Source organism: Anser anser, assembly GCF_964211835.1.
Source record: "Anser anser genome assembly, chromosome: 2".
NCBI classification, from domain to species: domain Eukaryota; kingdom Metazoa; phylum Chordata; class Aves; order Anseriformes; family Anatidae; genus Anser; species Anser anser.
Genome location: NC_139721.1, coordinates 147,139,135 through 147,167,018, shown reverse-complemented (window position 1 = coordinate 147,167,018; position 27,884 = coordinate 147,139,135). Strand labels below are relative to the sequence as shown.

The window sequence follows — 27,884 nt, the reverse complement described above, 5'->3', positions numbered from 1 at the left end:
ATCTTGGCAACAGCAGCCCTGTAAAAGCTGGCTGAGTTGATGCTATTCTTTGAACTCTCAGCTGCTCGCTCTCAGCTGGACTGCAGTTAGTGACCATATGACTGCTTTCAGTTTATTTAGATGTGAGGTCATAAACTGATCTTAAATCACAAGTTTTAACAAGGTGGATGCTAAAGAATTGTGGTTGGAGTTCAGCGACAAACACTGACATACCTGAAAATATTCTGTATCTTTCAGGGAATTAAGGACAAATTCCACAATAAATTCCAGAAATGCATGCATTTACCCCAATTTGGCTCAAACATAAGCATGCTGTCTGATATTGTGAAATTCAGTATCAAATCCCACAGGAAGAAAAAAAAAAGTGTATTTCCTCTTTGCTTCAAATTTTCTGCTTCTAAGGCTGCTGCATAATATGTACAACGTATACCTCCTGACGGTGTTTACAAAACGTGGATTCACTATGAGTAAGATATCCAATTCTAAAACCAATAATCTATACTTTTTTTTTTTTCCAGCTGTCTTTTGTGAGGGAAAAGGCAGAAGCAGCTCACAGGCAGAAATTTACATCTGAATATTATTTTCTTTCATGTTTTTGGCTTACTCCTTAGTCCCTAAGACACAGCTGCGAAAATCACGGCTCTTATTGGGAACTATGGCAGAGGCCTGCCATGCAAAAAGCCTTGGAAAAACTGTACGCAAGTAACTACTCTCTGATCACTCTTAAGAATGCAGCATCCACAGGTTGGAAGCTCCTCCTTAACAATGCAAATGAATTGAATGTATCTTGGAATCTGCTTCAAATACCGAATAAAGAAAATAAAATTTAACATAATGAATATGTTAGAAAATCTGATTCTTACTCGATTGTGGATATTCCATGTTTATCTCTTCTAATCATTTCAGTAATAAAGTAACCAAGAAATTCCATCAAGTCTTCTTTTTAGAAATATCACTCTACATAGTATCATCAGTGAAAACGAACATACCTTCATCTTCCCAGCAACTGTTTGTGCTCCCTTCTCTTTCACTGTTTTCAGGTAATACTGTATGGTCTGTTGGCAAGTCATCTTCTGGCACACTCGCATCACAGTCTGCTGCATCAGTTACACTTTCTTCTTCCACTATATGCAATTTATCTTCGTCATCTGAATCTGAGTTTGCTTCTACCACATTATTATAATTGGTGACTGCGGACAGACAAGAAGCAAAATACTGATCAATATACTCTTAATCTACAGCACGGAGGTTCAAAGCTTTCAGTACTGTGGCCAGATGCTATATCTGGGGCACCTCTGCGGAGTCACATAGTTTCTTCTTCTTTCCCTCTGTGGATGGCAGCAGCTTGAGAGCAACCTGGACTTAACGGGGGCAGACAAGAAGGTATCTGCCAGCTGCAGGACTTCCAGTACTGCCAGGAATTACAGTGTCCCTCACACCTGCACACCCTGCATTAGGCTGCACAAGGAAAGGCAGTACACGACTCCAGAGCTGCCTTCTGGGCCACACCGAACCATCAGGCCTCCAGCTGGATCATTCCAGCTTGGAGGATGGCAATGCTGTTGCCTTTAAGAATACTACGGCCTGCTCAATGGTCTATGAAATACTTGATACTGCTAAGCACCATTTACTGCACGTTTTGTCACAGACAGAGGACGATGGGCTGTATGCATATGGCAGTCCATGGGGTACAGCAGGAGAACAACTGTAGTGACACGACTGCTACGGAAGACCACACGACCCCAGGCTGAGCACGCTTTGCTGAAGCTAGTCCCAGGGAGCAAGCTCCTGGCTGCAGTTAAGTGCATCTTCTTGCCTGGCTTTTCCTGTAACTAATTCCACCCCCAGGCTCCAGGCAACTGAATCAAGGAGACATGAACGGGAACAATAAGGAGACTTGATTCAGAAGTGCTAAAGTGTTCCTGATCCAAGCTAAAATGCTCTTGCAGATACACCTAAAGATCACACTACAGTAATCATGTGAATGCCAAAATCTCAGACGGGACTTAGAAAGGAAACATTTTCACCCTCTACAACAGAAAGGTAATAAGTATGCTCTTTCATCATGGAGACCATATTGTAAAAGTCTTTTGGACAAAGGATTGCACAATGATAGATACATCTCTGTCATATGGGAGCAGATGACTATTAAAATAGTCCTGATTTTTGTGAGCACAAAAGATCAGTTACAACCATTTCAATTTAAACTGTAAGGATTATGTATTAAGAAAAAAATATTTTCACAATCTGTTGGAATGTCTTGTTACTCATATGGAAGTTAAAAAACTATTAAACATTTATGGAATATCTATAAATGCATTACTTCTTCAATGTCAAGTTTGAGCTTCTTATTGTAATGTTTCAAAATGCAGTTTAATAACGAGAATACATTTACCGAGGAATAAACTAAAAAGACTTGTCTTGGCTGTGGCACTCCAATGGTTATGAGAACCAGAGCTGCAATGCACAGTCACGCTACTTTACAATCCCTGACTACTGTCACTGTTAGCACACCAGAAGATAGACTCATTCTTTCATGTGAAATCCTACCTATTAAAGTAGATAAATAGGACACCAGACTCCTGCTCTCCTGAAGTTAGTTCTTTTTTTTTCCTTTCCTTTCCTTTCCTTTTTTTTTTTTTTTTAAGTAGATATTCTAGTCATTTAAAAATGCATTTAAGCAGGGAAAGTGAGTAACATTATGAATTGACAAGCTACTATCTCATTTCCTCCCCATTTGGGAGAAAAATGTCCCATCTAAAATATGCATAAGCATGACAAAAGAGCCTTTTGAATCTAAAATAATAATTCCACGTTTCCATATTTTATACACATAGCATTATTTGAAAAACGTAATACACACCGCTGTTGATGGTATCACACTTTTCTAAGACAACAAATTTAGGCAAGTTGCCTAAATACTAGTATTTGGTCCATTTCTATCAATAGATACTCAATATTCTGTAACAGATTTTGCAAAGTAAAATAGGTACTGTAAAAGATGTGGTAACGTTGTGTGACAGATAAAATATACATACCCTCACCAAAGAAGAAGAGATTTATGAATTTATTTGCCTGGAAAATGGTAAATGTAAGTTTTAAAAAGGTTAAGAACAGACAAAAAGTAGAAGGAGGAAATGGAAAAATTGTTTTATCATGTTGTCTTAACTTGCTTTTACTGTGACGCTTAGATGTAGAGGAGTATGAATATAAAACACCATCGTATTTACCTTTGTCACATGTAAAGGAGATCAGTAAGGGCAAGGATCAAAATTCATCCACAATATATATGCAGATTTTCAGGCCTATGTGCAGAATTCTTCAGTTACTGAGATAACTACTATTTGGATTAAAAAAAATAATAATCCCTGTTTAGTTTGGGAAATTAAGTGGAATTCTTTATATTGGGTTTAAAGTGTAGAATCTTTGTAGGGAAGATGAAAAAACAATCAGAAAGTCTGTCCTGAAGAATTACACTTACAGAGAAAAACTGTCTCTTCTTTTCTTCATCATGTATTTTTAAACATTTAAATATAATCTACTGATCATAGTTCTATTTACTTTGAAACATTTTCATACATTCTGACCACACTCACATGTGTTAATTCAGCAAAACTTAAAACTCATCCTCCTCACCCTCAGCCATTCTGTGAACCGAAGTGCTGGTAGGATCCTGCCTCACTTTTTCAGATGACAAAAAATTACACATTTGTGTAATGTGTTATTATACCTTCTGAGGAACACATTACAGCAGTGTTCCTAAAGCCTCATTTACAGGAAGTTGGCCAAAATCAGATTCCTCGTTATACATTAGGTATTTCCCTCCAAGGCATTCAGCACGAATGCTTCAAAGCATTTAATTAATTTAGCAGTAGCGGGGTGATGGTATTTCCATGTTACAGACAAGAAACTGTCTACTTAAAAATGAGACGATTCTTTCAGCAATTTTGGCATTACCGTGTCAGTCTAAGGCCTTTTGGGCCCTACTTTTCATTTTTATAGCATTTTGTATATTCAAAGCACACTCGGGTTCATTCCTGACGCAGCTGTGCTCAGGGCCCAGGTTGCTGGGTCAGTGTGTGATAGCACCTGGCAACAGAGATCATATAAATATGGGATCTTCCAGATCCATCTAACAACTCTGCAAGTCGAGAACAAAATCCAGTTTTCCAGTGGTGCTTTCAGGTGCCTTGGAGAGCCTGCTTTTGCTTCCTGCAGTCCTCTACTTAAATTACTACGCTTTGCAGCAATTAAGGCCAGGGTTCTGGAGACAACGGCTTCCTTTAATAAACATCCCATATTCATTCTCCAGGCACCATTCCTCCTGCGAAAAATTTATGTGATCACATAATTAAAGATCTTATCATTATGCATACATGCAAGGGACGAATTAAAACCATTTGAACAATCTCCATTCTGACATTCTCCAACTTTTTGCGAACGCTTGACTTTCAAAGTCAAGTGTTTGATTTCAAAGAATATATTAATATTCTTTAATAGAAATGACAGCTTAAAAACAATCAAACTCTGTAATTTACTGTATTTTTAGCTAATTAAAATTAAAATCCCATTACCTCGTACCACACTGATGCCTGCATGGCATGCCCTCCCTTGAGGGTAGAGAGGCCTTGCAGAGAGATCTTGACAAATTAGAGGGCTGGGCAATCTCCAGCCTCATGAAATTTAACGAGAGCAAGTGCCGGATTCTGCACCTGGCAAGGGGCAACCCCGGCTGTACACAGCCTGGGGGCGAGAGGCTGGAGAGCAGCCCCGCGGAAAGGGGCCTGGGGGCTCTGGGGGAGGCCGGCTGGCCACGAGCCAGCGGTGGGCCCTGGCAGCCAGGAGGGCCAGCCGTGCCCTGGGGTGCGCCAGGGAGGGCATAAAGCTGTCAGAGAGCCTCCGAGGGAGGGCTGCCGAGGTGGTGAGGGGTCTGGAGGGGAAGGCGTACGAGGAGCGGCTGAGGGCCCTGGGTTTGCTCAGCCCAGAGCAGAGCAGGCTGAGGGGAGGCCTCATGGCGGCCTGCAGCTCCCTCACGAGGGGAGCGGAGGGGCAGGCGCTGAGCTCTGCTCTCTGGGGACAGCGACAGGACCCGAGGGGACGGCATGGAGCTGGGACAGGGGAGGGTCAGGCTGGGTGCTAGGGAAAGGTTCTGCACCCAGAGGGTGGTTGGGCACTGGGACAGGCTCCCCAGGGCAGTGGTCACGGCACTCAGCCTGCTGGAGGTCAAGAAGCATTTGGACAACGCTCTCAGACATAGGGTCTGGTTTTTGGGTGGTCCTGCCTGGACGCAGGAGTTGGACTCAATGATCCTTGTGGGCCCCTTCCAACCTGGGATATTCTGTGATTCTACGAAAGCTTAAACCAGCAATGCAGATCTCCTCCTGTTGAATGAGGAGACAAAGTGATGGCAGTAGCAGCGTGCTAGCTTTCATCTGCTTCAAACATGTTTTGGCAACATGTTTTACAGCTCTTTGAAGACATTAAAGAAAACCTGGCAGGAGGGCATCCTCCACTGGGCTCCAGGGGTGGCTGCACTCCCTCTCCCTGCTCTCGCCTCTTCTCCATTTCAATCCTATAGCCAAATTTAGGTCTTCCCTACCTGCACACCATTTTGTGTGTTTGCTTCTTGCATTCTCTCTGTTTCCTCAGAAGAACCACCAATAAGAGAAAAGGAAAACAAGCTCACTAGCCGCATGTGGTGCCTGGTACCACAATGACAACTAAAGTTGGGAGGAATACATTTTAATTAAACCTTTTTTGGTCAGAACTCAATGGAAAAGCAGTATGTAGAGACTACTTCTTACAACCTCTGAAACAAATTCAACCAAGTATACATAAACGATGATTTCAAGAGACCTCTAATTTGGCCAAATATCCCATGCAGGAAACACATACACGTAAGAAACCTTGCTCAGAAGAACAGTTACAGCTTTTCAATGAAGAAACTACAAATGTTTCAGAACTTCAGTCATATTTACCTTTAGCTAATGCCACTGAAAAGCAGTCACTACCTACACAAAATAACTCAGCCTGAATCACAGAGAACTAGCCTGCACAGCACTCGGCGTCTCCACAACAGTGCGTGGGGCTGTGAGGAGAAGCCACTGCTGGAGAGGTTCCATCACGCCCTGCCACCATGGCTGCAGGGATGGCTGGCAGTAGCAGGGAGACACACAGACAACCACAACCATCTCATCTTAGACTACAAAACCTGTGTCTGGCAGGGATCATGTGCCCTGGCTGCAAGCTGCTGAGAACAGGTCACCAGACCAGCATGTGCAACGTGTCATGGACATACGGGCCTATCCTATCCATCCTAGGGATGTGCACCTTAACCTAAACATTTACATCATTACATTAATTAAATAGTTTCATTATCAATTTCAGCTTTACTTCCACAGATGAATAGAAAAGAAGGCCCCATTTTCAACATTATATGGAAACTAAATATTTATTCAATACACATATTTTTAATATCATTATAATACCTCTGTTCTGTATTAAAGATGAAATAATCAAAACCACAAAAAATATATTTTATGAACCATGATTACTTTTTTGGTGTTGTTGATCACTTTCTCGTTACAGTACCCTGATTCTTAAACTATAAATGAGTGTCTGTAGTTGAAGCTTTCATTGCTCTAAGAGAAAACTGCAAAATGGATTGCAGAAAATGAGCCTTGCTTTCTGGATTTGTGTAGTCCTAAATGCAGAGAACACATATGACGTTGCATAATTCTAATTAAAAATATATATATATATATTCAAATGGAGTATTGATTAGGATGCTAAAACAGAGAAATATATTATTTATCTGGTTGAATAGGGCCAGGAAGCCACAATAAGTAATTTGAGTCAAATTCAAACATGGTATTTGAAAGGAAAAGAATCTTTAGGTGTCTGATTTCAGACCCATGACCCCAGGAAGTTTTAGGGGAAGACTAACATTCTGGTGATAGAAAGACTATAGGACTTGCAGGGATGAAAGGCCATAGGGCTCACTATTTCCATAGCATATACCATCTTGGAAAATTCCCTAAAAAGGTCAGTAAAGCTGGCAGCAGGTACCTGCTCACCACTCACCAGATCACAATCACTAGACAGTATGAGTGTTAACAGTTACTTTAGCATTCTCAACATATAGAATGACCTAACAAATGTAATAACATTCAAATCTGACATGAATTTACACATCTCAACAAGGAAGAAGGTATGTGGACGAGTATGTATGAGAATAATTTGAAATCGGGTGGCAATGGCACAGAACTGCACGGAAAAACTGTCACTGCCTGTTATGTAGAGTCTGGTTCAACATTCTGTTTAATCTGAAATCCTACCTGATTACTTGGAAAAAATTAATTATTTTTTTTTTTTAATTTGGGAGTTAACACAAACAACCTACCCTTTTTAAAGGAGTTGGATAAATGTAACCAACACATTTGAGCCATGTGGGCTTAGTATCTCAACGTCGAAAAGGCTGGAGATCCAAAACAAGTGTGAGTGGTTCTGATTTTTTTGAAATCCCTATTTCTAATGGCTTTTTCAAATTTTAATAATAAATTTTGAAAAACTATTCAAAAATACTGTTAGGAAATAAACCTTTGATTCTACAAACTGGAACAGTTCCTGAGCTGCATTAAGTGCATTCTTGGTTCACAGATTACTGCTCTAATGGCCCACCATAACATCTTGGAAACCATATGTTGTTTACCAGTTCAACCAAAAATCGGCACCTATACATTCTTTTACTCTAGCCTTAAAAATATTTTCAGCAAAATATATTGCAAAGGCAGAAACCTGATAATTTAGCATTCGCTATTTTATGGTATACTATTAATTTTATTACTACTACTGAACGAAATGCTGTTTACCTCTCCACTGATAAGCTGCCTAATGTCTTTGGTAAAGTTAGACATTTCTGTTCTTGTCACATTTTTCCTGTCAGTTTAATAAACAGATTTGAAATTAATAAGTACCTTCCATGCAGTAACATATAGAGAACCATGTTACCATCTGAAGAAGAAATGTGGAAGAGCTTAAGAAAAGGGAAGGCATATGTTGATGACTTTTCTAAAATTCTCCACCCATTTTCAGTAGATTTTGGCTCCTGGAATTCCTAAATGAGAAGGCCTTCACACCTAGTAGCCTCATTTTCTATCCATTTGTCTAGTTGCTTCTTGAATTTATGAAAATGTTTGCAACCAAAATATTCCAAGGCAAGCAGTTCCACAGCTACGTGTTGTGGGATGAATGAGTTTCTTCTGCTGACTTTGAATCTGCTCTGCACTAGATTCAGTGGGTGTCCCTCCCTACTTGTCTCCTCTATACTGTTCTTGATTTTATATACATCTTTGCACAGCCCTCCTTTGCAATGTGAACAGTCCTCGTCTACTTGTTACTCACACAGAAGTTGTTTGTCATTTTTGTGCACCTTGCTGGACCTTCTGTTCTGCTGCATCACTGTTTACATGGGGGAGAGATGACTGCATGCAGCATTCAGGATGCAGATGCAGCATGGATAGGAACAGCAGCAGAACAATATGCTGTTTTCTTCTCCATCCCTTTTCTAACAATGCAAGTAAAATACTAGGATTTTTTTTTTTTTGATGCTCTAAGTAATTAAATTGACAGCAGTACCAGCTTATTTTCTGTAGCTCCCAAGGCGTTCCTGAATGGTAACAGTCAGCTCAGAACCCACCCTAGGACCCCACTCCTCCCTCCACATATATTGCTTTATTTTCGTCTAGTTTTTTTTTTTCCTGCCATAGTACTGCTTTATTATTTGGAAACATCAGCATTATTTCCCTTAGTGAAAATAGTCACTGCTCCCCAACCACGCCCCAGGCTCTATCAGGCAGTAGGGTGACCTCTGGTTGCATCAGGGTGGAGGTAGCAGAAAACAAGAGCATTAGGCAGTTCACTGAACTCAGTAAAAACACTTTACAATGAAACCTCGTTATGCAGAAAGTGTGAGGAAACTGTATTATACTGTTAATTAAATCATTCAAGAGAAGAAGAAAAAAAAAAAACCTGCCAGAGATTAGTTTCTGAAATAATCCATTTTAAATTTAATTTAAAAACCTACTTGTAATTTTCAGGAAAGTCGCTCTGCTTTTAAGAAGAGTATATGTGCTATAACTGTGGAGAACAGAACTGTATGTTATATATAAAAGGGTGACTCACTGTTTATTTATATACATACACATGTGAGCGTACTCGCACAGGAAAAAGGGAACTGGCTTCAGTTCCTTCCTCTGCCTGAAGGGATAAAACGTACATCTCCCACATGTGTTTATATAAATATATGAATATTTATTAAAATCTAAGACTAAACATTTGTATCTACTGTGCACATATCTGATAACTTTGTTTAAATAATAAAAATCTATTTCAAAATGTTTTTACATCTCCTAAGTGAATGCCAATTTGCAGTCAAATGCAGCCTGACACACATTGTGAGTGAATATTTGGACGCTATAAAAAAACATAAAATCCAAGTCACTCAGTGTGCACTAAGGTATATAAATTATCCCAATACACATGTACTGAATTATCAGGTTTTTGGTCAACTCAAAGAAATACGTTGCAAACAGACTGCATACTGCTATGTCCTCTAAAAGCCTCCCAGAAGGCAGGCTGAACGGTTGGGTTGTGCTTACACAACACACGTTAAAATCAATGGTGTAAATACAAATTTTCTGCTTGACGATTTTAAATCACGGATTTAAAATCAATGAATTTTTGACATTAAAACCAAACCGGCCTCAGTGTTGAATTTCTCTATCAACATGGCGAAATCTGGAACAAAGCCTGATGATCTAAGGCACGAGCAGTCCCCCAGCATTACGCTAATGGCTCCAGCTCTGGCACCAGACGCCGAGATGACATAAGCTACACTTGGAGCAAATTTGGCAAATCTTCCAGCCTCGGTGATTACATTGTTGCCGCTTGCCTTTTTTCACCTGATTGTCAGTTCAATTTAGGGTTTCCTTAGCCCCACAAGCACAATTATATCAGAGCAGGGCAAGTTTGGTAGTTTACTGTTTAGAAATCCAGAAGCAGCTCGAGACTTCCCAGCGGGAACACCAAGGTGAATAAATGCAGGGAGCAGAGAGCCAGGCAGCACTGCCACCTCCTCAGCTCCTTTGTCAAGAGCAGCTGGACTGAGAATCTCCGCTTCGTTGGCTGCTCCTGGCCACAGCTGCTTTAGCCCACTACCTGCTTTGCCCATGGCCAAGACGAGCTCCGGCTACAAGTCTATATATACTCCTCCATCCCTCCCAAACTATTCAGCTGCATACCTAAGACATTGGATTTTACTTCTGTATCATTTCTGGGATGCTGAGCCCCACACCGAGTCAGGGAAGGGATCTGAAAATGACCCCCACTGACTGTAAAGGGTTTGTAAGAATCTCTCTGCTTCTGATGGCAAGGGCAGCAAGGCTGAGTCCATGCAAGCAGCCAGGGTGGTGGAAGATATAGCAATAGATAGTGAGGCTGCTGTGTTTCAGATTGGGCTGTTAATAAAAATAGCCCTCCTCTGGTCTTGGTCTAAATTTTGCTAGTGGCTGCAACACACTGAAGAGTGCTCCCAAATCAAAGTGCAGTAAGTGAGGACAATAAGGAGACTCGCTTCAAAAACACCACCCTGATCTGAACTAAGACGTTGAAGGATGTGCACCTGCAGCCAAACGTCTCCGGGAAGGACACAGAGTTCTGCCCACAGAGTCTGAAGAATAAAACTTTCCTTTGCTCATTCCTTTATAAAATTGATTAAATGTGACTGGCGCCAAAATCTACACCTGTAGAGGGAAAGGACCTCTTGGGTCCATCTACTAACTCTATTCTACTGTGCTCCCCCCTACTCCAAGCAACCAGGCCATATACTCTCTTTCACAATTTTTGAAGGGATCAAGGAAATTCTTAACAGACTCCTGAGTGCAGAACATGGCAGCACTGAAAGAAACACGTGTCTCTCCGTGTGCCACCACAGCCAAGAGCTTGTGGTGGCAGATGCCAGCCAGAACCAGTAACAACCTTGTATTAGATGAAAGTGGATGAAGATGCATGACAAGTCCTGTGAACTGAAGCCTGTCATCAAAAATAGCCTGGATCTATACCGCTAACAAACAACCGTACTGCAACAGCTGCCGTAGAGGAGAGCTTGAAATGAACCTCTGGGAGACAGCAGAAGGGTGGCGCAGAAGACGTGGGTTCCTGTTGTATCCGAATCACTCAGCACTGCAGCGTGGGGTTGGAGCTGAGCAGACGGCAATGGAGCTCTAAGACTGGTGCCAAGTTGGTACGCATAGCGCACGCAGCTCAGCAAAAGACAGAGTGACACCACCTCCTCTCTTCAGGTTGCTTTTTGAGCTTTGGACTAAATTTTAAATAACAAAAATAATAATTTTAAAATATAGGAGAATATATGGTTATGTATATATACATACTTACATATAAATTTTCAGGTTTGATAATGTATACCTACACCATCATATATAAAATACTAATTTTGAAATATATCTCTTATTGGGGCTACTTTGGAAAAGCAACTGAAGAAATGTGATATTCAGCTCACTGCTTTGAGACTTTTCTCCTCATTACTCTGCAGTTCTTCCTGCTAAAAATGGAAGCTTTATAGCTCTGCAAAATGAACACTTTTGGCCTTTCATTGAGACAGAGGGACTTGCAATAGTAATTTCTCTACTGGATTTGCAAATTATGGTCCTTTTTGTAATGAAAAAGCTAACTATCGTCCGAATAGTCTCTCCTTCTAGTCTCTGGATTCATGTAAATTCTACATGCAAATAGGAAAATTCTCAATGGCAGCATAATTTGAAAAATGGTATTATTACAAGATGCTTATAGGTTTGGAAATATTAGAAATGGTCCCAAAAGAAAAAAAATAACATTCAGAAACAAGACAGCTGAAGATACATGAGGAAATTAACTGTATTTTTTGCCCGTTACCACCATTGTACAACCCAAGGTTGCAGAGCTCTCTGCAAATGGGAACTTACCCCTGCCTGTGTAATTCCTTGTCAACTCCTGCTGTCAGGAAGTTGTACAAAAGCTTAAAGTAAGTTTAATACTTTAAGTATTTAGAAAGACTTACAGAACAGCAAGAATCATATTGCTCCTTCCCCTGCCTCCAGTGTTTGTTTTAATATATTGGAAATAAAAGCAGTGCCCCATAATTTCCTTGCAGTTTTAAACCTTCAGCAGGCCAGAAGCCAGCCTTGGGTCATTTCTCTCTCTCTTAGCTCCCCCACTGTGTACGCTGTCCCTTGGGTAGTCTCATGAATGTAAAAAACTGTTCACTCATTATGGGTGACAAAAACTCTCCTAAACAACACTGAAGCTTTTACAACTATTTATATTTGTGAATGCACGTGGACAAAATAAATATCAAATACGAGGTGTGATATACAGTGTGATATACAGGAAATTTACAGGCAAGAACTTTTGACTAAATCTCCTGCTCCCTGTCCATTTTTCTTGTCCTAAAAAACATATGTTGTTTCCAATAAAATTTTACTGACATAAATATAAAATAGAGAAAATCCTGCTGTTTGTGATTTTTTTATTTTTAAATTTCAGCTCTCAAAGAATATACTGCAGGGACCAACTCTGAGTAGGCAATGATGATCTAGTCACCTTCAGCTCCAAATTAAAGAGGCAAAATTTACAAACCTTTCCCTCATGTCCTATATCATTCCAGGTAAGTTTCCCTTTGCATCATCAGTGTTAGTTTTATAGTCCATTGTTTTACTCAGAAGGCTGGAAAGAACAATCTGCTCATCCGCCTGTCGCTCCTCACAGCCAGCCTGATGGCTGCAGTGGTTTATTGCCCCACAGGCAACTAAGCATGGTGGGCATTAAAACTCAGCATAAGATGTACAAATACCTGGGAAGCCTTCATCTTTTAGTACCTCCAATCACAGAGCTAATGAAAACGGTGAATTAAAATGAGGAGAGGCTAAGAGAAAGCATTACTTTGAAGAGTTAGCCTGTTTTACTCTTCAAAAATTCTCTCTCCACTGCTGACTTTATCACTTTGCTGTATGTATTTATATGATGACCGTAGTGTTTCTACACAGTTCCTACTCAAAATGCTTTAATGTTTTTTTCCTTTATAAAATTCCTCACATGTAAAATAAACTTCAGTTAAAAGAAGAGTTTTAAAGCCAAGATTATGACTTTCTTAGAGGCAGATTTTTTAAAAAATAGATGATTTATTACTAAAGTACAAACGTGGACACAGATAAATGCCACATAGTTTAAGATGAGCCACTAAAAACTGTCTTATCTTTAATTGATACTAGGTACCTCACTTGGAAGAACGTGGTCAAAGACAAGAATTTATACAATTGCAGCAAAGTGGAGATGCTCACTGTTAGAGATATATGGGCATAAAACACAGACACACACCCTAAGAGTATGCTTAAAAATTACATACAGGTTCCCTCATACTAACAAAGGCTCTAAGAAAGTGCGGTATCTTATTTCTGTTCTTAGCTGTGTCATAAATTGAATAAAACTGCGATATACAGCTGCCTTATTTAGATTTATCCTCGTTAATGACCAAGTCTGAATTAATGACCAAGTCTGAATAATTACCTTCATCCACACTCAAAAGCTGTGTTTCTTTTAATATGGAGCGGCTGGCCCATTTTGCATTATACATAAAAACTCAGGTTAGTACAAATTATGAATTGTAAACAAAATCACTCCCTGATGCCAACTCAATCACCGTGTGAAATAATTCCACTCCTGTGGAACCCTTGCAGGTGTATCAGTTATAGACCATCCATTTGTGCTTGAGTTGGCCGGAGTCTAGTGGCATTAATTCAGGTATCATTAGGCATTTTCAGCAAGACATAGTTGACGTGTTTACAGAAAAGCATATTACGTATTTGATCATACTGGTGATTTTATATAACATCATTACCTAGGTCTATATGCAGTAAATATTTATTTCACAGATACTAAAAAGACTGTGGTAGAGGAGTATTAGTTTGGTTTATAAATTTTTGAGATCCTCTTAGATGCAATGTAGAAGAATGATACTGCAAGTGTCACATTTTATATATAAGAATAGCCTATTACAGCAATTCTCTCTTGCACCCGAAGTTTACATCTATCGTGAAGTGTCATTTGTAAAGTCTTAAATGTTGATAAGCTCATATACATAGTATATACACCGTAATGAATCACGCATCTCAGGAAGCTCTGACATTTTTCTTTAACTTCTCATTCATTCCTAAATTAACAGAACTATAAATTATGCAACTTAGAACAGATATTGCATAAATAGTCTAAATAAATTATCCAAATAAGTATATTTAGAAAGTGCCATTTTATTTTCACTTCATATTTCTTAACCTCAAGTTAATTTCTTAAATATAATTGTTTAAAGAGAGCTAGTTTGTCAAGTACATAATGGTCAGCTGTTTATACTGATCCAACTACCAGTCTAAACACCCCAATATTCAGGTAACTCCCCTGGCTAGAACTTACTGCTGTTGACAGAGGAGAAGGGAACTTCTTTTTTTCCAAACTGTCTTTAAGTTGACAACCAATATTTTGGTTTCACTGTGATTCCACATATTAACAGATGAGCATTTTTAATGGTGCTCTAGATTTCAGTTTTCAAAATGCAGGTCCTGACTTTTGGATTCAGAATAATTAATTCGTAGAGATTATATGTTATATAACACATTCCTAATTTACTTTTCCTGAAAATAAAGAAGACAAAGAGATGTCGTATACCAAAAATGTAGATGAACACAGTTTTAGCATGTAATTTGGATGATCTTGTATGCTTCATGCAGCTTTGCATCTTAAATAATGAGTTTATTACGCATATTCATATATGACACGTACATAATTTTTTGCATTTATATTCACAGCTAATCAACCCAAACGTTGGCAGTAGAGAATTACTGTCTGGGAGCGGTATGACAAGTTCCAAGTTTCTCCAATTTTTAATTATCTCCAGTATTTTTACAATACTCATTTTTACCTTACAGATTTTTCACATTACTGACTTTCAATCCTTTTAAAATATTAAATCACAGGCAATTTATATAATGTATTTGTGTGAAGTGGGAAATAAAACACTACTGAAATTCTAAGTGTAGCTTGTTCATTTTGCAAGATAATGAACTGCTATCATTCCCAGAAACCTATTGCAGTGTAAGAGCATGAATAAAGAGACAGTCAAAAAATATGTGAAGGATTCACACTATTTTCCTGGCTTTCAAGGGCAGACATTCCCCGGTGTTCTATTTAAACAGGTGGATGCATGAGATTATGAAATGTCTCGTTTATCCTGTTTAAATGGAACAGTACAAAGCTTGAGGAAAAGTTTAATACTCAAAAGATGCGTTCCATAAGGAAAGTATACCTTCCTAAAATGACAACAGGAAATTACATTAGGGAATTTTTACACATTTAATTAAAACTTTGTATATTTGAACATATCAGAATGAAGCTTATTGGATATTTCTGACATTAGATTAGGGAAATAAAAACGTTTTGCCATACTAACCTCTTCAAAAGGCTGTGACTGTAATCCATAGCACACTTTAGCAAGATCCTCATTTTTTCTGAAGATCAAGTTATAGACAGTTCCAAAGGCAGGGTATTTAACTTTTTAAAAACTGTAATCTGGATTTTCACTGTTACATTCCTGTACACAGATTGTCCACATATAGCTACCGAGTCTACCAGCAATGGCAAATACATCCAGATTTTTGGATGGAGAGGCAAATATTTAGAACACAGAGAACTTGAAAAGCTAGCTCTTCAGACCACATGTTGAAGCAGAACCCTCATCTAGCTGTTGAAATATCTCACAAATATAGTTAATACATTTCAGTATAAGTCAGGTTCACATAGAAGGTCTGATGAGAGAATGAAATAAACTTCCAGCGTTGCACAGCCGTGCTGACACAGCGAGAGCGCATCTGCTCCCCATCAGAGAGACCTGAAGATTCAAAATAGCCTTGCTAAAGTACTGCAGGTATGAAGAGGAGAATATACAAGACCCCCTTGTTATAATACAGATGCACAAATCCAACTAACACAAAGAAATACTGAATTCAGGCACCAGCATAAACTAAAAAAATAAATAAATCATTCACTTCTCAATAGAGTAACTATTTAGATGAACGAGCAAACTATTAGATGTACTAGAGAACTATTTCAGACCACTTTCCTTAAAAAGCTGAATAGCATCCTGAGAAATAAGCGCTGTTGGCCTTTAAAAATAATAGTCTCTCTCTCAAAAGTCTTATTGAGTAAGAGAATAGCTTGGAAAAGCCAGGAACTTCAGAGCAGATGTAACATGATGGCATAATATTATCTCTGCCTGAACTACCTATATACCAGAAAATGCTATTATTATGGGAAAAAAAGATCTTGCAATTTAAAACTACTTGACTATTGAAAATACTGAATGTATACATGATCCCTAGGTAAAGCATTTTTAAACCATTCATCTTAATTCAACACGCACGTACTGACAAAAGCGTGTAAGAGCAGAGGCACGCAGTTCCACTTAACCGCTGCTCCTCGACTCCTCATCACTGCTTGTGAAGCCAAACCAAGGGTGCCCCTTCTGCTCTCCTTTAAGGTTGTACACACCTACGGACAGCAAAAACCACATCTTCACTTACACTTTGATGATCTGTCAATGACAACGTGCTTGAAACTTGACAAGTTCACTTCTTTGAGCCTAGGTATTACAGGGCTGAACTTGAGAAGAAACTGACTCGGACAGCAGTGCTGGGTTCCGGCAGCAAGCACCAGGTATGCCTCCAGCTCTTCACTGGTTCCCCTCCTGAACATGAAATCACTTTCCGAATGTCAGCCCTTGAATTTTACTGATTCAACTTCACCCCTGTATTTCTGAGTCCTACTGGTATTTGAATCTCTTATCAACTTCTGAAAACTTGTATACTAATCAATGATTTATAAAAAAAATCTCACTTTCCCTTTTGAAACTATCTATCTATAGTTATTATTTGTAAGGACAAATGAAATGTTGGTATGACAGTAGAAGTGAGAAATAACTTTTACAACATCCTTCAGTTAGTGTAACGTTACTACAATATGAGCACAATGAGTAGTAGCTAATAACCTAATGCTAAAACTTGTCTTAAATATTCTTAATAACTTTTTAATAACTTTTATAGTACGAAGCTACATGTTACACTGTATTTCCAAGAAATCAGGTACTCGTTTGTACAGGATCAACATGCAGCACTGTAAAGCTTATGAAAAGTTCCCAAGAAATAAGTATGTTAAAAAAGAGCCCAGCAAATGCAGATGATTTAAAATACCAGTGCATAAAAGAGATTTTAACTATTATATTGGAATTGATTGTACGGCAGGCATGCTCCAAGACTTGTTAATGGTTGTGAGTAGCTGTAGTAAATTTAGTCCAACACCTCTGAATTCTCACTGTCTACACAAGGATGAAGTTAGATATTTTGAGACTTTAATTTAAAAGAGCTTATCAGCTCCATTTGACATTGAAATTCATATGTAAGGTAAATGAATTGCAATGAAGAAGAATCTAACGAAGGATCACCTAAGGGTAGCTTAAATAAAGAGACTGCTTTCCCAAAAAAGGAGAAAATACCCAGACCTGTATTTATTCACATAAATGAGCAGACATGCATTACAGGCATTCTGAAATTTAATCCTGCCAGCCTTTCCTGAGTGAATGGGAATGACAGTATGAAAGTAAGACAGACAAGCCCGATTTCAGATGACTACTGAGGAAGACAGTAAGAAACACCTGCTGGGCACTTCAAGAGGCTGTCTCTTTGGAAAGGCTACTGAAAAAAAAACAAACAGCTGAGCACTAATAAACCACAATGGGAACATCTGGCTTAAAATTAAAAATGTTTTGTTTAGGGGACAAATGATCTTCAATCTTACTGTATGTGGTCTACAACAACCTCACTGTATATAGTGCTATTTCATTAAACTTCTCCCTGAGGTCAAATGAGACAATGAAATCAAGTAATTTGCTGCAAAAGGGAGCTCAACCTTCTTCCCTTCTACTGAAGGATGAAAAAAATGTTTTTTTCTTTTTTTTTTTTGGGTAGATTCCTCCTTCTTACACTCTTCCACTGGCTCTTATATTGTGAAGAGGGATCTCTATGCAAAGACAAGAAATAATCCAAACAAACTGCATAGGTTTGGATTGCATTATAAAGTGACAGAACTTCTAAAAAGGGAGAAAAACTTTCAAATACCTCGCTAATTGTTTTTATTGCTTCACAGGCAGTCTCTTTAAATTTTGCCAGAGCTGTTTGATTAAAATTGCAAGCCAGAGAGATACTGAAGATAACAAAGGCCTGGTGTTACCTGTAGCTATTCTAGAATATGTAAACCTTTAATTTTAAATACAGTATATTTTTGGCAGATTTTAAGTTTTAAGAATCTTACATGCTCTATCAGATCAGCCCAACTGCAATTCACTCACATGCTGCCAAAAGGACCAACAGCAATAATAATAAAGCTAATAAATACAAAGCATTTTAACCTAATTATTCCATTCATGAATCTTAATAATGAGCACTTGTCTGATGGTATCTCAGATACTAAACATCTCTCTTGGCTTGCAACTCTTTATCTCCTGAGGGAAAAGTGCAAGGAAACATGGAATTTGAAAAAGAATGAAGGATTAAAGTGTGATCAGATCTGATTTTGGGGACTTCTTAAACAGGAAAAATACTTATTCTAATCAGTGATAAGTTTTCCAAGAAGATACTTACATCCATTTTCAAGGTGTATCTAACACTCTGGTTCTCCTAAAAATAGCTGAGACATCTTTATGATTACAAGTATAACTAAAACGATCATGAGCTAAAATGATCAGGATCAGGGAAGGGACTAAACCACCCCATAACTCCTTCTGCAGGGGAATTCAGATTTTTGAAAGCCACCATGCTATTAGTGGAAGGGAGCTGCAGGGAAGCATATCGAGGGTTACAACATGAGCACAGTCAGTCAGCGAAGGGCTACTGAGAAGAAGTCACTGAATAGGCAATCAGATGCCCATGAAAGACAAACAGCCAAAACGGAGGTAGCAGGATGGGATGAGCAACCCTTACAAAGAAAATCACAACCACGCAAGGTAGCCTGACAGAAATAGCACTTCTGGAAAAGGCAGATCAGGGAAAAAGATCCGTTTTCACCATGCTGAGGAGGGTGCGGAAAGACTCCGTGGCCACCAGTCATCCTGACCTTCCTTCGCAGCAGTGTTCAGCACCCCAACGTATTGCACGACCTGCTGCCCGCTGAGAGTCTCGGGAAATAGCTGAAAATACCGTGGTAAAGAGCAGTAACAACCAAGTACGTCCATGCTGCTCTTGGGATCCAAAGCCAGCCCAACAACCGCTCTGCTCCTGCACCGTTAAGGAGGAGAAATTCCAGGCTGAACGTCTGTGATTAAAGACACTGTGTAGAGGTTTGAGACATCTGTTGTGGACCGGTAAAAATTCTTCCTGACAGTTTTTTTTTAAAGCCTAACATGAGACATGTGAGGTGAAATAAATATTCCTTCATAAAAAGATGAGTTAGTACATTTAGCCCTGCCTTCAGAACATCCATCTTTTTACAAGCTGATCTAAATGACCCTTTTTTTTTTTTTTTAAAGATTAGGAACACGGGGAGATAAAGAACAAAAAATTGATAGCAGACCCACAAAGTTTCATATTACAATCTCAATACGACATGAACTAAAAAAAAAAAGTATAAAAGCAAAAAATTAACCTGGATTTAGCAGCTAAATTTAGACCAATTAGTAACCACTGCACCCTAATAGGAAGCCACTAGTTTTGGCCACCGCAGGTAATCACTGTACTCCGGAAAGCAGCAGCTGTACGAGGTACTGTAACAATGCATCATCTGGCTCGCTTATGAGGTCTGCTGATTAACAAACTCAAGGCCACACAAGTATTCAGTAAGGAAAGAAAAAAAAAATGTAAGAGGGAGTAGAGAGGGTAATTAAACTTTTCCAACCTCAGCGTCACTACGCGGTGGCAGAGAAACGCATGTGAGCGTTGCCTGCCCTGGCTTCAGTCCAGCCTCCTTTTCCGCCTTGTAACGACGCCGTATCACCACCCCTATCAGCCTAAACCTGTTAGCAACTGCAAAACGAACCAAACTTTCTTGACACAAAAATGATTTTATACTGTCTGTGATCAGGAGATTTGAACAAGGACAGGTGACTACTGAGATCTTACGGCATTTTCATAAGAATAAACCATATATAAGCAACACAAATGCAATATAAATTATTTTAAGTACTTAGGAATAACTTGCAAAGTTCCATAATTTTATTATTCCAAAGATTTTTTTTTTTAAATAAATCCTGTATATTTTGCAAAGCCACATACTCTCCTGCAAGCCACACTGTATTCAGGTTCCTTCCTCCAGGAGAATCCCCAGGCATTTTGACTGCCTGCCCGTGATGGAAACACTCAGCACCGCAAAGCAAGCAGCTCAGGAGAGGAATGCCACGCTCCTTGTGGGCTCAGAGCTGCCTTTTGAGGAAGCTGGGTGAAGACTCTTATCACCAACTAGACCAGCAGACAGGACACTGCAGCACACCTACAAAACTGCATCCCTACTCTGTAACGAGCACAAGCTAGTTCTTAAGAACAGAAGTAATGTAGATTTTTACAATATATTTAATTTCAACAATACCTATAGTAGCCTATTAATTCAGTGCACAAATTCTGCCCTATCTCATTTTAGATCTCCTGTATGACAGCATTTTATTTGTAGCCACTTATTCCATTAAGAATTTTTAAAGATCTAGAAAAAGTTACAAATTCTTTCTATTATTCTACTGGGATTGATACCATTAAGCATGTCAGCTCAGTAATATCTGTAACTTCCTTAGTAATAAGCCAGTGTGAAAATATAAAAGTAGATGAATTTCTGCACCACATTAAGCACTTTGAATACACAGTGTCTGATGTGCCTAGAAAGATTTAACGTACGTTCAGGTCACTGATAAAGAACACGCTGTAGTGAAGAAAAATGACTACTGATTTTTGGTTATGAGAAACTCAAGATGAGTATGAAAGCCCTTGCAAAGTTCTGACAAACCTCTCCAAAATCATTTAAAAGTCTTAGGTTCTATACTGTCACCATGGTGTCTACAGACCTAAAATGAACTACTTAATCCCATGAACCAAGACACAAGAGTGAACAAGGACTTTAATTACTATTTACGTGTAAAATGAGTTCACCAGGTCAAATGAGACATCAGTAACAGCAGAGCATAAACCATAAAGTTATTTGTGATTATCAGCTGTATGGATAAACACTCAGTATTATCTGATTATCAGCATTGCCTACAAGCTTATTGATTTCTGTGCATGTTGTTACAAAAACCTGAATTACTTAAACACCATTTGAAATCAAATAAATCACAGTCCTTTTTTCCTTGAATCTTATTTTCGAATAGCAATGAAAAAGTACCTGATCTCCTTCCTGGAGATAGTTAGAATCCTAATCTATGATCAAAAACATCAGAGACCAGTCTAAAAAGTATTACTCTCATCAGACTTTACTCTCATCATGTCATTTCTGACTGCTTGATCAAATTCCTTCGGAGCAACTATTTCCATTTGTGAAAAACAACATCTATTTTCCAAGTAAAAATGGACTTTTTATTTTTATTACCACTCATTTTAATAATACACTGCGGAGAGATCATTAGACACAGGTAAGCAATTCATTAACCAAATGTAGTGAAAGAAGTAAGATCAGATTTTTTTTTTAAATAATAAAAATGTCAGCCACATATACCTGTTCTATGCACTTGTCAAAATGCAGCTTCTCCTTAGAAAAATGAGGTACAACTGAGCAGCATAAACGTCCTAGCAGTGGTTTAGCAAACAAGGAGCTGTCAACTTCCAATAAGCTATTGTTCACACCTCTTTAATCACTGCCACAGAGTCGATTATAAATAGCCTCATACATTTTTAAATAAGGTCATTCTGAAATGAAACAACAAAGAGGGTAGTAAATATTCCAGTACATAAGCAATTTAAATTCTACAGCATAACTGATCTGTGCATTCTCAAATACTCGGTTTAAAGAAAGCCAACAAACCCTTTTATTAACTGGTGCAAACAGTGTCAGATGTGTAATCTCTGTGAGATCAATAAACCAGCCCAATTATGTGATAGTTTGTAAACAGATTTGAAAGAAATGAAACTATTAAAATTTGCTCGTAAAATCCAGCTCCAACAGCATTATTAAAAAACATACAGTGACACAAATTAAGTTGATACAATACATGCATTACATGAGTAAACCTAGTAAGCAAAGATTTTATATGAATATGAAACAGCTCCTCTGTGCTTTCTCAGAAGCAGAACTCAAATAAACGATTTTAGTAGAACCCTGGTTTATGGGAAACCCCGTTTTTTACTCTTCTTGAGATTTTAAAGCACTTTAAAAGGATAAAGAAAAAACAGAAAGGAATTACACAAATAGGAGTTCTTTCTTTTTCTCTCCTCACCAATTTTTCTCAAGTTCAAGAAGACTTGATAAGAATATGAGAAAATGATGGCAACATCTAATCTTTACAAACTAGCTTGAGGGGAAAAAAAAGACAAAAATTAGAAGTACTTATAATTATGTAGCATTTTTGTCAGAAATACTGCAATAAATGTAGATGTGAAATTGACAGCGATTTAAAGTTAATTTAGCAATACCAGAAAAAAAAGAAAGAATTAGAAGCAAAGTATAATGACATAGTTTTCATTTTACTGACACTCTACTGACTTGTTACTGGGATAGGCACTGGAAAGCTCCTTCCCACTACAGCTTTTGTTTTTCTAACTTGACATCTACACAGATGGACAGAGTTTTTCAACATCAGTAAACAAAGTCCTCCTGATACTGTGCTGTATCTGCCCAGTATCAATAGTCCTCACTGCTCTATCATGGGCAGCTTGTCCCCGAACACACATTTCCTGACCGGGGATGAGGGAGGGAGAACCCCAATGCCGTCCCTTCCCAAACCACTCTCAGGTTTTTAGCCCTGTTACCCACTGTTTCTTAGATTTAGCTCAAGGACATTTTGGGAGTGAGGTGAAGCCTACCCCACCCCTCTGCATCACCTAGCAGCAGGCATTGGCATCTCTTGGTTTAGTTCGTACATTTCTGTGCACCCAAATCTTAAAAAGCTAAAATTTTACATGAGAAGCCAACACACCTAAACCTTCCTGCCCAGAAACGTACCTTAATATTTGGTGTGGCAGTGTCACGTTTAAGTCTTCATGTATGAGAACGGCTGCAGGCGGGTGTGAGTTCACCCTGCCCACGCCGCGCAGGCCATGCCCAGGAGCTGCCCCCACGGGGCCCGGCCTAGCCTAGAAGCCATGCCGTGTCCTCTTGCCTTTTCATGTTCTCGCCATGAAGCAAGGGTGACCTCCCAGAAAAATGGCATTCAGAGCAGTTAAGAGCTTTGTAATTACCAAAGCCTTCAACCTACAACCAGAAACACCCGAGAAATCCATCAACATTGTGTTCTCTTCCCCCAGTAAGACAGTAATTGTGTTCTCTGCAGCTGTAACTTCTGGATTCCCGTGTCCTAAATAAAGCATATTACAGCAGCTTATGCAGTGAAGGGATAAAATTGCACCTCACATGGCAAGATCCACAGAAAAACGAGGTATGACTTCAAGGAGCAAACTTTTCTATTTCAGTTCCCAGATGACCCGAAAGTAGCAGAGGTTTGGATATCAACGGGCATCTCAGGAACACGTTAATTTCCACATTAATAACAACATTAGGCATGTTACTTTTTTATCTAGTTCAGTGCTATCTCCCTCACAACAGCTTCTACTGAACACTTAAGAAAGGAAACAGATCAACAAGCAGCTGTGGCACAGCTTACACAAAGAAACACTCATTCTTAACCCTAAAAATACTGAAGTTGGTTCATGCCCCACAGACCGAAAACTTCATTTTCTTAGGTGTGTGTCTTCTGTCTACCTTGAGTTCCCTACTTTGTTTCGAATAGGACAGTATTTCCGACACCCTTAAGTTTTATTAACTGACCTTTTTTCACCTGTATCAGGAAAATCAATGAATGTCTGAAACTCTTTTTCTTTCCTCCAGAAAACTGCACTGTATCACATGCACTAAGAATACAATCTTCTATTTTTCTCCTTTCCCAATTTTTCCATTCGTTTTGTAGAAGAGTTTTTCATTACTGCCATCCTAACAGCTTTTGATAGTGACAAAGCCTCTCACACGTACAATGTGCTTACAACCAGACTTTTCTGGAAGAAGCAGAGTCAACTCCACATCATCTCTGACTTGTAGAAGCATTTGGGAGGTGGGTTTCAAACTCTTCTCAGTACTGAGAGGACATCTTCATTGAACTATCTGCCATGAAACAGAAATCTTTTTTCTCATTCAACATGAAACTAGATTTATAACCTGGTAAGAAGTCAGGTGTATAGCAGCTTCGGTGGTTACTCTGGGTCTTGCACTAGTCTGCTTTCAGCTGCCTCACAACCCTGCAGAGCCATGGAGGAGTACTAAGTTCCAATAAACAAAAGAAAGAATTGTGACACATTTTCCGACACCAAAAAGAGCATCCTTGAGATCCTCAAAGCTCAATGAGCCAGAAAGGTGACAGATTTGAATTGTGCCCTTTCAGCATGAAGTTACTCAGCACTGTCATCGGAGATGAAAAAAGTTGCAGCCCTACCCATGGCGCTCCACTAGAGAGAATGAAAGGATCCTGCAAAGCAAACTGATCAAATCACTTGACTTTTGGGTATCAACACAGATGCTTCATATTCCCAATACTGCAAAAAGTGAGTAAAAAGGGGCCTAGAACAGGATGAACCCAAAAACCAACAATAAGAGGTAAAGGGAACGATGTAAAACACAGTAAAACTGTATCTGTTATTTGTATTCGTTAATTACAGAAGTCACTTCTATGAAGAGTAAAAAAGAAAAATATAGTTTGAGTTCTACAAAATATATATAAAGAATACACACACGTACATAAATATAAATAACTGCAACTGTTTGCAAAGTGCCTAACAGCCTTGACAAGCGCTGCAACCTATCTGGCAGTCAAGACACTGACGGGGCACAGCATTATTGTAAAGCCACAAGGAAGGCCTCTCCTTGCTGTGTTTGCAATCGAGCTGTCTGAGCTGAGGACAGAAATAGGAGCGGAAAAAGGAACAGCAAAACTGAAAGGGTTCAACTCAGCCAAGAACCAAGAGTTACACAGAATGGTCCCTGCAGAAGCCCAGCTCCCACATAACAGAGGAACATTGCTCAGTAGGCTAGGGCCACGACACAAAATGTGGCAAAGAATGCAACACACATGCACAGATCAAAGTAGCACAATGGCTATGCCTATATGAACAGTAAATGAGAATGAAAACCAATACTTACACAATAAAAACTTCAAAAACTAGCAGGCAGGCAGCCCACATGGGGTGAAATCTCATCTAGTACAATTTAAGTTTAGAGATAATACTGCAAAGAAGATCTTGGGGCATACAAAAACAGGAATCTGCACACGAACATGAATTCACTCCAATAGTATCACTGCCCAAAACCAAAGCCCTGCTTTTCTAGTAAAATAAAATTATTTTAACTACATAAATCAACGCTATTAAATTACCTGCTGGCACAGTTAAAGCCAAGGTGGTCTGCATCATCAGTAACAGCTACTTGTGCTTTGCTAAATGACTGTCTACATTATTATAACACATTTGGGAAGGTTTATTAAATATATGCAACACACATTACATGGAAATAAATAGTCTAAATGATTCCTTAAACTTCAGGGTCAGTACACATTTCCCAGTATTATCTCCCATGATGCAATCCCTGGATTGAGATACAATATGTTGGTATTGGAAGAATCAGTAGCAAACATCAACTAAAATTGTGTTTTGTTGTTATATTTTCCTCCTCAGTGACTATGCAAAGAATTTCACACTTTTTTGACAGAATAAACCTAATTTCCTCTTTACGATTTTAGTACTGCAGCAAATCTAGAAAGCATAAGCCGTTCTTTTTTTTTTTTTTAGAAATAATAAAAACAAACAGACAAAACTCAAAGAATAACAAATGACTGCATGTCAGAAAACTGAAGAAAGTTTCAGAATCTACAGAAGTGGCTGTTAAAAGTGTATGGACAAACATCAACAGTTACGTACAGAAAAAACCTTCCCTCAATACACATACACTTCTGTGGCCAAAAGATTTTAATTGGTAACTCCTGGGTCGGGATGTAAGAGCACACTCTCTGATTCCACCATATAAATGTACATAAATAAATACCTACAATAAATACCAGTACAACTGTAAGTCTAAGAGAATATAGAAGGAGATCTAATGAATATAGGTGTACATCAGAGGAAGGCATGTATTTATAGGATAAAGAAATGTACAGAATAAAAGGAAAAATAAAGTTTGTGTGAGACTGGAAAATAACGTAAGAAAAATACAATATAAGATAGAAGCTCTGCCACGTTGGCAAGACCATTGCACAGAGAGAGAAGTAAGCAAATCAGGTGTGTGCACAATGGGAAGAAAGAAGTGTGGGGGAAATTCCTTGGTAGTGAGAGGTCACCAGAACAGGTGACAGAGCAACAGACACAGTCCAAAGGCAAACACAATGGTCCTACCAAGAATGCTGCAGGAACAGAACAGAGTGATTGTGGTTTAGCAGATGCAAGGACACACAGCACAATATAGGAATTACAGCGCAGAGAATTCACAGTGCAGAACGCACAGAAAATACAGATATCAGGAAATAAGTAGAAGGAAAAAGGAAACAATAATAAAATAATAATAAGGATCAATCTAGTTCAGAGTAACTGTGTAAAGAAATAAGTTAGGATGCAGAGAGCAGCAGAGACAGCAGCAGAACGTAGGGGTAAGAAACACTAGAAAGAAACAGATACAGGGAAGGTAAGTTTTGCATGACAAGACATCTTAACAATGTGGACTTCAGGGAGGTGGAAGGGAGGAAAGGCTTAATCTTTGACTTTCTTATTTGTTTTCTTTTCTTTTTTTTTTTTTTTTAATATCCACAATAACAGAAATCACCATCACAGCAGTGCAATTTTTTCCCACCTAATTCTAGATGCCTGAATTGGAGACGGTCACAAAAAGATTCCCCTTGTAAGTCTTTGGAGCAAAGCAGGTGCTTCCGCAGACACCCTGTGTACTCTCACAGCCGCCCGCCCCAGGAGAGCCGAGCTGCCCTCTAGAAGCACCGAGGTCTCTCCAAGATCAGGCAGGCCAGAGGCAGCGGGATGAGGAGAGAACAGTTCAGCATCTGAAAGACTGGCAACTAATTAGCACAGGTGACTCCTGTCAGCAAGTTGAAGAACACACCCACAAGGTACCCAGCCATCACTTGAAAGGAAACTTTTAGGGTTAAGGTGTACTGGAGCCCCTGCTCAGACACTCACAGGCAAATGTATATTAAGCAAACCTCTCCTGCTATTCAGCCTGGCTTATCAGTTCAGATGTCCTGCTACAGAAGTGTAGACGACCTGTCGTTTTAAACTAATTCAGAGCAGTAGCGCAGGCAAATCGAAATACAAAAAATAATATGTAACTAGGAATAAGCTTAAGGGAAAAAAAAAAGCTAGGAACTGCTAAAGCTTGCAAAGAGCAGCCACTGTTTTGCTGCAGGGGCTGTGCTCTGGGCAGAGAGCTCTCTTGGTAAGCCACAATTTGCCACTCCAAGCCCTTTTCCGAAATATTTACAGCCTGAAAGAGAAAAAAAAAAAGCACCAAAGGAGCATTCAATCTTATTTCTTAAAAAAAAAAAAAAGATTTTCAGT

At 39.0% G+C, this 27,884-nt stretch overlaps 1 protein-coding gene across 4 annotated transcripts in view; it reads right to left on the bottom strand.

Annotated features, from left to right (window-relative positions):
- ZEB1 (zinc finger E-box binding homeobox 1) overlaps window positions 1-27,884 on the bottom strand; it is a 128,949-nt gene that overhangs the window by 28,396 nt on the left and 72,669 nt on the right. For all 4 annotated transcript variants that reach the window (XM_083824318.1, XM_083824320.1, XM_083824319.1 and 1 more), the window contains one exon: window positions 990-1,190. In XM_083824318.1, the coding sequence (XP_083680444.1) occupies window positions 990-1,190 (201 nt within the window). The remainder of the gene's footprint in view (window positions 1-989; window positions 1,191-27,884) is intronic.